This window comes from Sarcophilus harrisii, chromosome 2, assembly GCF_902635505.1.
Source record: "Sarcophilus harrisii chromosome 2, mSarHar1.11, whole genome shotgun sequence".
Taxonomy (NCBI): domain Eukaryota; kingdom Metazoa; phylum Chordata; class Mammalia; order Dasyuromorphia; family Dasyuridae; genus Sarcophilus; species Sarcophilus harrisii.
Window position 1 is genome coordinate 263698580 of NC_045427.1, and position 15260 is coordinate 263713839.

Genomic DNA, 15260 nt, shown 5'->3' on the forward strand with positions numbered 1-15260 from the left:
ACTCAAACCCTATTCTTTAATGTTTGCCTCTTTCCAAGGCATAAATGCTCACACTTTAAATTTGCCAATCGCCTCTCACCAGCTAATATGAGCAAGCTTCCTGAACAATCCTGAGGACAGGTCTCAATCTCTTCACGCCTTCATGTCCTGTGTGATTTCCTTCTGCTTGTTTCCATAAATCTTCCTTAGAAGACTTAACTAATTTTCTGGAACCTTGGACTAGATCTTTAATGAGATTAGCTCTGTCTAAACAGATTTTTTCCCCAAGGGGTATCGCAGAAGAATATATTTTTTAACCCCAAACTTACTCTCTATAAAATTTCTAATTTGCCATGTTAACATATACTGAGGAGAAGGGAAAATAATGGTAATATTATTCATTTATGAAGTAGTTCTTGTTTTTCAAAGCATTTTCATATATTTGGCTCATGTAACATTCATCACATCAGCTATGGTTCCTAGGCAGCTCATGGTTGAAAATTTATTAAGTATTTAGATATGGTGGGTTATGTCTGTTCTTAAATATTTGCTAAAATCATATATCACTGTCATTTTGTAGATCACTAGCTTAACTTGATTATATGTTGAGGGCTTAGCCTAATCAGCTTCCTACTAGATAAGCTTGTTTTCTCAGCCAAATTTTCCTAAAGTTTAAAATAAAATATCCTAAAAGTTTAAAAAATACTAAAATTTTAAAAAGTAAAAAAATAAAATATACACATGTTTGATAATAAAACCATTTGTTATAATTTATAATACTAATTTCCATACTTTTATTTTGTACAGGAAAGTCAAGATGATCTGGGTCTTTGGCAAGAGAAATTTGGCAAATTTGTGGATATCAAAGCCAATGGTAAAATCAAAATTGGCATAGTATTAAGATTTTTCTTTACAGTGTAGCTCAATGTCTCTTAAGCTGCTTAGCTTCTTAAATCTTATTTCTTATTTTTCATTGGTAGGTTTATTCATAAATCAGATAAGGAATCCTAACATTGACTGTTTTCAGCAAATTTTTCACATTAAAAATTAAACAAATGCTCAATTCATCATTTTTGTTACTAAGTTAAAAAACATGAGCAAACAGGAAAAGAATTTTCTCCAATGCAACTGTCTCTAAACAATTCCCTTTGATAAGCATATGTTAAGCACTGTCTATAATCCTAGCACTATGCCAGACTTAATAGAAGGAGCTCACAGTCTTATATGAAAGTCAAGACATGTTCATGTAGACATTGGTGAATGCAATGACGTAATATGTCAGTAAGTGCCGGAATCAGTCAGAAATAGAGTGCTACACAAAATCAGAGCAATAAGAGAGTATCATATTTTATCCATATTTTTTAGAACTATTGCCTTAGAAGCTTAACACATTTCTAATGCACTTCTGAAAAAATCGGTCCTTCCTTGAAAAGAGTAACAGATATCATGACCTAGCAGTAGATCTCCCAGTGTGTCTTCCTGTTCTAATATCTATGATCCTAATTGAGAACTAAAGTGAGACTTGGAATGAATATTCAATTGAACACTAATGTTCTTTAGCAGCAGTATCCTAAAAGGCAAAGGGAATTGTTTTCTTTTTCCTTAGAATTCATCCGGAATGTTTGTGAGAAACAAATTAGACTAAAACTGTAGCTAGCTCTATGGTTTTATTGAAGAAAGCCAATAGCAGAATTTATCCTGAATCCATAGAGGTATAGCAATCCCAGGATATCTTAATCTTCAGTGCATCACAGTCTTATATTATATTTAAGCCTTGAATGAATTAGTTGTGAGTTCCCTATACCAATTGTAGAATAATAGTTCATTCTCCCTACCTGACAAGACCACAGGACTTAAAACAACTAAACAAACAAACAAAAAAAATAAACAAACAAAAAGAGGAAAAAAACAATCAAACAACAGTTCATCTAGACCAGTTCCAATAATAATTGATCATAATGATTATTCTGTTGTCATATTAAATATAATCATTATACCAAGTTTACTAAGATAGAAGAATATATGATGTATTTTTAAAATATTTCTATTCAAAATAATCAAAACAAAAAGTTTATTTCTTAAAGGATTATTGGCTAACATAGCACAGCTAATTAGTGACCAGGCCCATTTCTTACTCATATACCTTTTTTGCTCCAGTGCTCAGTAAAGGTTTAATGATTGAGAGACAAATTTAATATTAGGAGTCAGGTTTTCTGGTTTTTACACAAGTGCATTTGATTTTAATTGTTTTTCAGTCAGTCTGACTCTTCATGCCCCATTTGGAGTTTACTTGGCAAAGATACTAGAATGATTTGCTATTTCCTTCTACAGTTCATTTTGCAGATGGGGAAATTGAGGTAAATAGGGGTAAGTGACTTACTCAGGGTCACACAGCTAGTATGTGTCACACAGCTAGCTAGGCTAGATTTGAATTCTTGAAGATCAGTCTTCCTGACTCCAGGCTGGCATGGTATTTAGTGCATCAAGTAGCTGTACTTGAGCTTGTTATTAAATAATATGAGTTACTCTTTCCCAGATCTCTGGCTGACAAGACTGCCACATCTTTCATATGACAACTATGGATCTACTTTTTAAAATTTTTTAATATACTTTATTTTTCCATTACTTTCATTTCCAAATATATTTTTTCCCTTCTTCCGTACCCAAAGAAGCTTTGTTTATAGCATAATAAAAAAAGAGAAAAAAAATTTCAGCAAAACTAACAGACATCAATCAAGTCTGACAGTCTAGACATTATTGTTCCACATCCATGGTTCCCAGTCTCTGCAAAGAAGGGAAGGAGGTGCATTTTCTCATCCCTAGGGCCAAAATTGGTCATCATGATTACAGAACTCACAGTTTCATTTTGTTATTATTATTGTTCTTTTTATTTTTGTTATTGTTGTCCCTGTGCTTATTGTTTCCCTGGTTCAGGTTACTGTGCATTGATCTTAAAATGTGTCGTTGAGAGAAACAACTCATTTGAGGTTTTGTTCCTTCAGGTCCTAGCTCCATAGGCATTGACTTCTCCTTGCATGGTTTTGAGCATCTCTATGGGATACCACAACATGCAGAAACCCATCAACTCAAAAATACTGGGTAATTTTGTTCTGATTTTTCTTTTCCAAAATTATTCATATGAAAATATGGTAAAAATCTATTGTATATGTATAAGCTCTATCAGATTGTATGCTGTCTTGGTGAGGGGAGAGGTAAGGGAGAGAGAGAAAATTTGGAACTGAAAATCTTACAAAAATGAATGTTGAAAACCATCTTTATAGGAGACTTAGTCTAAAAACTTGTAAGAAAGGAGAGGAAAGAGTATTCCAGATTAACAATGTTGATAAAGATAACAGTGCTAAGATAGCAGTGCTTTTATGGTAACTAGATAGTTAGCCAGATATTTATATAGAAATAGAGTTTTACAAGCTTTCAAACCTAGGAGATATTGTTGATTTGGTATATTGTGATGCTGTCATCAGAAATCATAGGTAAAAAGTACTAATGAGCCATACCTTCTCTCTACCAAACAAGATTCCTCTGACCCACTTCGAACTTTGTGCCAGGGTCATTTTGTACTGAGAATTACTACTACTTCTACTACTACTACCATCACCACCACCACTACCACTACTATTATTACTACTATTACTACTACATAAATATTTATCGTTCATCTACTGTTTGCAAGGTATTATGCCAAGAACACAACAGACACATAGAACTGTTCAATACTGTTTTTCCTTTCAAGGAATTTATGATCTAGTTGCAAGTTAAGGCATACATACATACATATGTACACTTATATATGCATGCATACCACATATATAGATATACATGTATACAAATACCTGTGTGTGGATATATGTTTTAGTATATATACAGATTTATGTACACACACAAAAATAAATGTGTGTGTATTTAATTTCTAGAGCATTTACTATTTATAACACTAGTTTGGAACTTAGTATTACTACCTTTTCTTGTAAGTTACCTTTTCTCCCCTTCATTTCTTCCTTACTCACCCCACCTGTGCATATGTATGTGTATGTGTGTGCATATAAAATGAATATATAATATAATTAAAATGAGAAAGGAAGTAACTTCTAAGATACAGCAATAATAAATGCCAAATCAGTATTATAAATAGTAAATGCTCTATGCATTTTGAGGGAGAGATCCCTTACACGGATAGCAATCAAGGAAGATTCTCATAAAAGAAGTAGGCTTTGATTTAGGCATTAAATGTGAGTAACATGGGAGGAAGCTGAGGATATTCCATTCATTAGTAATAAATCTTTGACTGTGTCTGTTTATTTCAGTGATACTGAGGCTTACCGACTTTACAACTTGGATGTCTATGGGTATAAGCTACATGACAAATTGGGTATTTATGGTTCTATACCCTATCTCCTAGCACACAAACTAGACAGAACTATAGGAATTTTCTGGCTAAATGCCTCAGAAACGCTGGTGGAAATCAACATACAACCTACAATAGAAGTAAGTTGTGTATAATGACTTCCTTTCAGATTTGCTGAGTAATATTCTTTTATAATAATAGTTAGCATTTTAAGGTTTGCAACACACTTTACATGCATTATCTCATCTGAACTTCACAACAATAACCCTTTAAGACAGATGCTATTATCTCCATTTTACAGATGAAGAAATGAGCCTGAGAGCAGTTAAGTGACTTAGAGTCACATAGTAAATAAGTAATAGGCAAGATTTGTATTCAAGTCTTCTTGACCTGAAGTCCAGCATTCTCTCTTCTATGTCACCTAGCTATTCATTAAAGCAAAATTATTTCTTTATAGTAGCAGCTATTGTCATTTTAATAGAAACTATTAATGCTTCCCCATCTACATTCAGCTAAGAGAGTCAAAGAGAGATTTAAGGTAGAGAGAAGGGAGAAAAGGGAAATAAACTTTTCTTTATGCCATGGACCCTTTGGCAATGTGGTGAGGCTTTTGGGCCCATTCTAGGAAAATCGGTTTTAAGTACATAAAAATGGGAAACAAAGAAAAGCAATTATATTGAAATATACTGATCAACATACTTTTAAAAAATTCACAAACACCAGATTAAGAAGCCTTGGATTAAAAAGTAATATAAAAATGCTCATGGTACCCATTAAAGGAGCCAACAATCGCTTGGGTTTGAGTTGGTGGGTTTTTCCCATCCTGATTGATTTGTGTTTTTTAAAAAATGGTTGAGAAAAGCTGTTCAGAGTTTTACCTGGTTCCTTTTCCAGCACACATTGTCCCCAAAAGGCTCAGTTTTGGCAAAACAGAAAGTCAAGCCTCGAGCTGATGTGCGTTGGATGTCAGAGAGTGGAATCATTGATGTCTTTATATTAATGGGACCAACCCCTGCTGCAGTCTTCAAACAGTATTCAATACTCACAGGTACTTGAGTGAATTAGTGATGGCCTCCAATTCATTTACATTCCTGGAGTTATGGGCAGTATTCTCTCTTCCCTTCCCCCTTCTACTAGCAAATATGACATTTATTAATTACCATTTTTGTTTTAATTTTTCCAGATATGATTTTTATTAAACATAATATATATAATAATACATAATTTTCATATAAAAGGCAAACATTTGAATATATATTTGCATATATACTATATATCTAAAAATCATACATTTGTATATATACACAATATATATCATACATATATATGCACAACATATTTGTTCATCATATACAATATATATCATGTATCATTGTATATAACATACATTTGTATATATACCTAGTATATTTCTAAAAATATGCACAATTGTATAGGTATGCACATATTATACCTATATGTTCAAATTTTCAAATGAATTTTTGATCTTATTGATATGGCCATTGACTTCAGTGATACAATTCACAAACCATCCATATATAACCTTCCATAAAGTTTGCCAAAGGGAGCTTGTTGGTAGCCTTCTTGCTGGAATATATGGACTGCCCATCAATTATTCCTCCTTTTCAACACAAAACCCATCTATGTTCTTTTTAGTCATACATTTCTTTGTTGATATCAATTACTATAGTTTGTCAGCTGGATTAAACCAGCTTCTAAACTGTGGATGGCTAGAGCCAAACAGAGCAGGTTAAAGATAAGTCAGGAATCAAAAGTTTAATTTCAAAGTGGAAGAAGTAGCTTGTAAATGAATTCTTCCTTCCTAAGAAGGGGAGCTCACCTACTTATGGCAGGGGTGAGGTTTTTAAGCATGAAAACCACAAAGCCTGAATCACAGGCATTCTTGGGAATTGAATGCAGAGTCTCCAAGTCGTCAGGGTCGTTGAGCCTGTGATTGTTCAGCAGGGTACAGAGTTGTGGTTAGCATGATCAGAACGTTTCACTTCTGGGACACGTGATTTGATTCACTTGGTGATTATAAGCACATGGGATTGTTGTTATGCCGAGCTCAGGGTGCAGCTTGCTTGCTGAGCCTTATCTCGGGAAGCAGGGTGTCTCCTAATAGTATCTTGACAATTTCATTATTACTTGACAACTTCATCATTGTTCTTTATTGTGTGCACATTGTGCATTTTGCATGTTGTGTGTACTGATACCAATCTCTTATACATATATGTATAGTTTGATATAAACACGCATAAATAGATATCCACAAACATACAAAAATATGTGTGAATTTGAATAGCTTTATTAATTAGAATCACTAGGAAATTTAAAAGAGATGTGTTTACTTATATTAAAAATATTTTATATTCAAGACTCCTTCAAAAGTTGCTTACCAATGACTGAATCATACAAATTAATCTGGCATCTGAAAGAAACTAGTTCTTACATAAATGAAGTCAGATTGTAAAGAAGTAAGAAGCTGAAAAGTATTTACAGGAAGAAAATATAGTTTCCAGGTAACTGATACTATGATTTATATTATTTCTCCAAATTAGTAGACACAGAGAATGCTAATGAAGGTTCTAACTGATTGACCCTTTTCTTTCTCTGGTAGATAAATCCAATGAATACAGTTGTGCTTTCATTCTCAAAGCACTTTATACAAACATGAATGGTAAATGTTTTTTGAGATTGCTGATTATATTTCTTGAATTGATTGTTCCTATCTTCTTTTATAATAGGCACCCAAGCGCTGCCTCCGCTCTTCTCCTTAGGATACCATCAGTGCCGTTGGAACTACAATGATGAACAAGATGTCAAAGATGTTGATGCTGGGTTTGATGACCATGACATTCCTTATGATGTCATATGGCTGGATATAGAACATACTGAGGGTAAACGATACTTCACATGGGACAAAAAGAAATTTCCAAATCCTAAGAGGATGCAAGAGCTGATCAAGAGCAAAAAGCGCAAGGTAAAGGAAATCATTTTTTCACATCTTTTTAAAAAAAATTCCATAACACACTGACAGAGTTTTAAATTTACACATATCATGGAGGGGGGACACACAACAAGACAAAAATTGTCAAAGAAGGAAGGCATTCTAGATCTCTGTAAAGAAAAATATTGAAACTATGATAACAAAGAGAAAGAAAGACAAAGGAGAGGAAATAAAAGAATGGTAAAGAGAAAATCATCTTCTGCCCAACAAAGAAGTGAGATTGTCAGGAATTCTGACTCGTCTGTTTTTAGGACTTCATCCCAGGTGGAGGTCAGCTCTCTCTTCTAGCCTGAGAAAGCTAAAAAAGGGAATTAGGGGAGTGGTAGGATAGTTATCAGATACTGTTGTCCTACTAATTGAGATAAAAAGGAAAGAGGAAATAAGAGAAGAGAGGGGGAGAAAAAAGCTGGCAGAAGGAGAGAGATGAATAATAGCATATCACATTTTACTGTTTACAGAATGCTTCTTCAAATCAGATGTGCCAGATACTATTATTGTTCCATTTTGTTGTTGGTTGAGTCATATCCAACTCTTTGTGACCCCATTTAGGGGTAAAGATACAGGAACATTTTGTTATTTATTTCCCTGGCTCATTTTCCAGTTGAGGAAACTGAGGCAAACAAGATTATGTGACTTTCCCCAGAGTTACACAATTAGTGTCTATTCAGATTTAAACTCTTCCTGACTCCAGGCCTAGAATTCTATATACTGGATGTTTGAAAAGGCCTCAAATAAAACTGACTACATAGATTTTGTCTGTGGAAATTTGAGAGTACAAGACAAGACCTGTCTTGGTTGCATTGAAGTCAAATGGGTAGAGTTTTAGAGTAAAACAACAGATATGCATGATGTCGTGGTACTGGGTTTGCAGAGTGGGATGGAAAGAAATGCTGAACTGGGAGGCAAGGGGCTTGAATGGTATATAGCCAGACCCTGATTCTTATTAGCTCTCAGCTTTTTAGCAAATCATTTTATTTTTCTAAGTTTCATAAAACAGAGATGAAGATATTTGTACTGACTGTCCCACAGGAAGTATTATGTAAATGTCAGTTCTTAAGTCAGGAGGACTTGAATTCAAATTCAGCCTCAGACACTTAATACTTCCTAGCTATGTGACCCTGGGCAAGTCATTTAACCCCAATTGCCTCAGCAAAAAAAAAAGTCAGTTCTTATCACCTCATCTTTTAACTCATGGCCCTCTCATAGATTGGGAAGAGAAAGACAGCTAGAAATAAGTGGCTTTCATCTCCCAGATGAAGAAAGAATAGTCTGATTACAATGAAGGGTCAGGTATAGTTTCTGAAAAACTTTCACTGGGTAAAAACTGGGAAGAAAGAGAGATCATTTCCAGATGATCATAAAAAGCACAGAGGTCTTTTGGAAGATTGAATGTATATAAGTAAGCTTCATCACCAGTTTTACTGTAGGTGTGTAGTTGACCCCCTTAATCTGTTCAGCCAACACTAAATAAAATGATAGTTTCTATATATAAAGTAAAACAGAAAATAAGAGTTGTCCATGAAACTGCAAATCTATTTCATAAGTGGTTGCTTTTCCTTTTAAATATATCATAAATTAGCATGTAACTTTCAAAATTGTCTTGCTTCTTTGTGTTTCCTTCTGACCTTTCTGTGCATGAAAAAAAATTTCAAAAATCCTCTTTCTTCTTTTTCTTTTTTAGAGTACTCTTGTTACTAGTCCTCCCAGGAGGTGAAGTGAGAAATTAAAAAAACAACAGCACAAAACTCTTATAATAAATATGAATCATTAAGCAAAGCATTTTCCCACATTATCCATATCTGAAAATTTATCTCTAAATATAAATATAAATATAAAATAAATATATTTTATATATTAAATAAATTAATATTTTATTTTAATATATACATAATATACCATATTATAATATATTATATATAATATATCATATTATAATATATTATATGTAATATAATATATTATAATAATATAATACATATAATATAATAATATATAATATATATAATAAATAAATTAATATTAAATAAATATATATTTATAAATATATATATATAAATATAAAAAATATATTTGCACAAAGTACAGTGATCAGAGCTAAAGCCCAGTCTTCTCAGTCCAAGTCCAACATTCATTCTTTTATATGACACAATTTTGTTTTGGTTTTTGTTTTTTTGCATTTGTATTTTCAGTGCTTACTTCAACAGTTCATACCTTTGAAGTAAATTTTAATTGACTAAAATTGATTGATATTTTGAGTTTTTTCAGATAGTGCATGTAAGTACAACTTACTTTTATTCTCATAAAGAAAGAGTAAACATGTTCTAATGGCTAGAGTTTAGATCTTTAGAAAGATGAAGGAAAAAAAAGAAGTAAAAGTCATATTGTAGTTAATCAGTTGCTTACATATCTAGGGGTCTTCAAACTATGGCCGCGGGCCAGATGCGGCAGCTGAAGACGATTATCCCCCTCACCCAGAGCTATGAAGTTTCTTTATTTAAAGGCCCACAAAACAAAGTTTTTGTTTTTACTATAGTTGGGCCCTGAGTCTGAGGGACAGTGAATTGGCCCCCTATTTAAAAAGTTTGAGGACCCCTGAATAGACTATGAAATATTCTTTATTTTATGAAAATAATACAAAAATTGACTTGCAGCAGATCATGGTATAGATTCATTTAAATACAATAGATAAGTGTTTGCTAAATTAAATTTCTTGAATTTTAGCTTTATAAAAATTTCTTAATTTTGTTTGTATCCATTTTATTTCCCCAAAAGCTCACAGAAGACAGGGATTGCCCTTTTTTTGCCCCTCCACCACCAGTCCTAGCATTTAATATATTAAGTTCTGTGTAAATAATTAGTTACCACATGATTCATGAGAGAGCTGTGCCACATTATTATAGTAGAGGATTCAAGAGTAGTCTCTTTGAGCAAGGTTTCTTAACTTGTAACAATTTTAACCACTTTATTTTATTTTTTGTTTTAGGGTTTTTTTTATATTATAGATAGATTTAGAGATTTGTGAATGGATTTCAGATAATCAGTGAATTTGGATGAATGAACCTTTAGGGAAAACTTTTAACTGAAACTCTTCTTTTACTTTAATTACAAATGCAGGCAATAGATATTTCTTAGAATGAGTCCATAGATTTCACCAAAGTATACTGAGCAAAGATCACTGAGTATCAAAAACTCAGGACTGGACTATTGGTCTGTTTCTTTGACAGTTTCAATTCCATAAGCTTGTGAAAGTAAGAATTCAGGAACCATCTCCCACTAAGCTGTTGCCAGCTTCTGGTTTTAAAACCTTCTATGCCAATAGTATAACACATTTACGTAAGTTTTTATGAGATGACATAAGCCAATAAGCCCAGAAACCTGAAGTGCTAGTAAACTTCTCAGTTCCCATATATAAGCATGATGTGTCTAATATTGACCAGATATTCAAATTTTTTTGTATCAATAGATTGTGGTCATTTCTGATCCCCATATTAAAGTTGATCCCATGTACTCATTGTACTCTCAAGCAAAAGAGAAGGGCTACTTTGTGAAAAATAACAAAGGTGGAGACTTTGAGGGTATATGTTGGCCTGGTAAGTTAACATTTTATTTGCCTATTATTCTAATTTTTTACCCTATGTTACTAAACATTGTAACAGAACAATAATAATATAAATCCTAAAGATGAGAAGATTATGGGATCACAGGGTTGGAAAGGCCATCAAGTTTGACCTCTGATTTTAAAGATAAGTGGGCTCAGAAGAGTAAAGAGACTTCCTAAAATAATGCTAATTAAAATCATGTAGAAACAGGATTACATAATGTATTACATAATATACACAAATAAATGTGATAACTGATTTATATAGACTCATAAAACTAAGATCTAAGGCAGGATTCAAGTCTAGGCCTTCCTGTCTCTAAGCCAAATATTCTATATACTTCTTCTTTAGTCATATCTAATTCTTGGTGACTTTGTGGTTTTTTGACAAAGATACCAGAATGGTTTGCTATTTCCTTCTCCAACTCATTTTACAGATGAGGAAATTGATGTAAACAGGATTAAGTGACTTGCCCAGGGTCACATAGGGAGGAAATGTATGAAGCCGGATTTGAACTCAGGTTGTCCTGACTCCAGAACCAGGGCTCTATTTCCACTGTACTATCTCACTGCTCCATCCTATTTCTACATGATTTTAATTAGTTTTATTTTGGGAAGTCTCTTTACCCCTCTGAGCCCAATTCGTATCTGAGTCACCTACCTGCCCCATACCATACTATCCTAGCTTTCTATACCTAAATGCATCTAGTCGTCACTTGCTTAGGCCACCTACTATTCAGTGATGTCCTCCTAGAAACACAGTACTCACAGAGCCTAGGTATTATCACTGAGATCCAACAGTCACTTCAGAAGTATTCACTTCTCAACAGAAATTCTCTATCATGAATATTGTGACATATGATATAGGAGACAGCTCTGTCAGCAGGCTTTCCCCAAGTACCTCTCAACCTGTGTCCTCCTTGGAATAATGACTGTTATTCTCAGCATACCACCTGATGTTCTCTTCCTACAGGGGCTTCTTCTTACCTGGATTTCACAAACCCCAGAGTACGAGAATGGTATTCAAGTCTTTTTGCCTTCTCTGAATATGAGGTAGTTTTTTATTCTCTTTTGCCCCTCCCTAATTATTCACATTACATAGTAGATTCCTGATCAATAATACTGCTAGATAATATACTTCTCTTAATTTCTAATTTATTCTTATATCTTATCTTGTATCATACTAATTTTTGTACATGTTTACAGGACTTAACAAAAAGGAACCATAGAAATTATCTAATTCAATGTTTTCCTTTTATAGCTAAGGAAAGTAGAGCCCAAGAAATTAAATACTTTCATCATTATCACATAGATAGCATCATATCCCCATCCTACCTCATCTCTGCTCATTAAATTATAAGCTACTTGAGGTCAGAAATTCTGTCATTTTTTTAGTCTTATATTTCTCAGGGCTTCCCATAGTGTTAGTCCATAATTGGTGCCTAGTAAATGTTCCCTGAGTTGAATTGAATTATACAGTAAGTACATCATTAAGGTTTTATTTCCTCTCTGCCTAACCATGGGATTCAGGCTGGTCAGGTTCTATGATGCAGGGTGAAGTTTCTTTGTTTGTTGAAGGAAGGCAAAATCAGAGTTAATTACCAAAACATGGATTACTGAGCTAAAGACCCATAAATGAAAAGTGGTGCTCCCGGGGGAAAGATAGTCAAAGTAAGAAGCAAAACCAGAAATTGATGTACAGGGATATTTATAGCAGCTCTTTTTGTGGTGGCTAAGAATTTTGTGGTGAAATTGAAGAAATCCCCATCAATTGGGGAATGGCTGAGCAAGTTGTATATGGTTGTAATGGAGCACTATTGTGCTGTAAGAAATGAAAGGCAACATGATTTCAGAAAAACCTGTAAAGACTTGAACTGATGCAGAATGAAATGAGCAGAACCAGGAGAACATTGTACACAATCACAGCAATATTATACAGTGAACAACTGTGAATGACTTAGTTATTCTCAGTAGCACAATGATCCAAGGCAATCCTAAAGGACCCAAGATAAAAAATGCTATTTGCTGTTAGAGAAAGAAATAATAAAATTTAAATACAAAGTTGTGCTCGCTCTCTCTCTCTCTCTCTCTCTCTCTCTCTCTCTCTCTCTCTCCCCCCCCCTCCCCTTCCTTTCTTCTTCTCCCTCCCTCCCCCCTCTCTCTTTCTTTCTCTTTCTGTCTCTCTTTTTCACCCATGTCTTCTTCCACAAAATGACTAATTTAGAAATGCATTTTACATGATTGCACATGTATAATCTATATCAGATTGCTTACTGTCTCAGAGAGGAGAGGAGATATAGAATTTGGAACTTAAAATTTAGAAAAAGAGTATTAAAAGTTGTTTTTACTTGTAATTGGGGAAAATTATTTTTTTAAAAAAAAACAGACTAAGATGGCAAGCAAAGAGATGTTGATTAAGGGTCAGACTGCAGGATTTCAGTATGTGGAAAAACACTAATATTGTGACTTGGCAATGAATTTCCTCAATTTGTTGTTTTCAGCTTTATTCAGCAATATACAATATTGGAACAGCTAGGTGGCACAGTGGATAACACATTGGCCTTGAGATCAAGAGAACTTGGATTCAGATCCAAACTCAGATAATTGACTAGCTGCACGAACCTGGGCAAGACCCTTAATCCTGATTGTATCATTAAAAAACATAAAATAAAATAAGAATATAAAATATCTTATGTCTAATAGCATAAGGCCTTCTCTTTTTAAAATTGATGCAGGTAGATGGCTTTTGTTACACATAACTGCTCTTCCTGGCAATGGCTTTGTCTTAGTGGTGACAAATAGCTAAGCTTATGGAGGATGACATAATTTAACCTGTAATATAATTTTCCCAAAAATTATAACCTGGGTTCTTAACATGGAATCCATCAGTTTCAGAGAGTCTATCAACTTAAATTGGAAAAAAAATTATAACTCTATTTTTATTAGCTTCTAATTGAAACTTAGCATTTCCTTTGATTATGATTTTTTTTAAACTATTATTCCAAGAAGGGGTGTGTAGACTGCACCAGATATTAAAAGGGGATCCCTGACATAAAAAGGGTTAGGAAGCTCCTGAAATTGGGTATTTGTCTGAAGATGATATAGGCACTAAATTTTCTATGTCATTGTTTGTAATCTCCATTACTATCACTTATTGTTTTTGTGACTGTGACTCTTACTTTGTAGGGTTCTAGTGACATCCTCTTTGTATGGAATGATATGAATGAGCCCTCTGTCTTTAAAGGGCCAGAGCTGACCATGGAGAAGAATGCTATTCATTATGGCAACTGGGAGCATAGAGACCTTCATAATGTATATGGCTTTTATCAGGTAGGACATACAAAAGAAAAGAAGAAGAGCAGCTAGATGACCCAGTGGTTAGAGCACAAACCTTGGAATCAGGAGGATCTGAGTTCTTTTATATATATTGTATACATATTTATTTTTATTTACCAAACATATGCATAGGTAATTTTTTCAACATTGATCCTTACAAAACCTTCTCTTCTAAATTTTTCCCTCTTCCCCCCACCTCATCCAGGTAAGGACTTGAGTTCTAAATCTAGCCTCAAGACACTTGACTTACTACCTATATGATGGTGGGCAAATCACTTAACCCCAATTGCCTCACAAAAAAAATCAACAAAACAAAAGAAAAGAAATAAGAGCTTTTCATTGGAGAACTCTTCACCTTGTAGCTGTCTCAATAATTTGTCTCCCTTCCTACCTTTCCAGTGTATCCAAAAACTCTGCATATACTTACTGATTCAGTGATGCTGGCCTCCTTGGTATGATTCACACAAGACACTCCATCTACTGACTTGGAATATTGTCATTGGCAATAGGTCCCCCATCCCTAGACCTCTCTAATTCCTCATCTTTGCCTCTTGGCTTCCCTGGCTAACCCTTTGTGTCCCCATTTGGGGTTTTCTTGGCAAAGATCCTGCACTGGTTTGCCATTTCCTTCTTCAGTTCATTTTACAGATTTGGAAACTGAGGTAAACAGGATTCAGTACCTTTCCCAGAGTCACACAGTTTCTGAAACCAGATTTAAACTCAGGAAGATGAGTCTATCCACCACTCTATCCATCGCACCACCTTAGCTGCCTGATTTATCCTGTACCTGCTTGTGTGAGTTCCTTGACAGTGGAAACTGGATTCTTTGTGGTGTTTTAAATTTTTATTTTATTTTGTTTTGTCTTTCTTTTTTTCCTCAGTAGCATAGTATCTAGCATATAGTAAGCATTTAAAATAAATACATGTTGACTAAATTTCCAAAAAGCTGATTCTATGACTTAGGTGTACAACCA

At 34.0% G+C, this 15260-nt stretch overlaps 1 protein-coding gene across 1 annotated transcript in view; it reads left to right on the forward strand.

Annotated features, from left to right (window-relative positions):
• GANC (glucosidase alpha, neutral C) overlaps nucleotides 1–15260 on the forward strand; it is a 51806-nt gene that overhangs the window by 16938 nt on the left and 19608 nt on the right. The window contains exons 7-14 of the mRNA XM_031952152.1: nucleotides 787–853; nucleotides 2982–3078; nucleotides 4302–4482; nucleotides 5237–5390; nucleotides 7090–7325; nucleotides 10816–10942; nucleotides 11924–12003; nucleotides 14137–14280. Coding sequence (XP_031808012.1) covers nucleotides 787–853; nucleotides 2982–3078; nucleotides 4302–4482; nucleotides 5237–5390; nucleotides 7090–7325; nucleotides 10816–10942; nucleotides 11924–12003; nucleotides 14137–14280 — 1086 coding nt within the window. The remainder of the gene's footprint in view (nucleotides 1–786; nucleotides 854–2981; nucleotides 3079–4301; nucleotides 4483–5236; nucleotides 5391–7089; nucleotides 7326–10815; nucleotides 10943–11923; nucleotides 12004–14136; nucleotides 14281–15260) is intronic.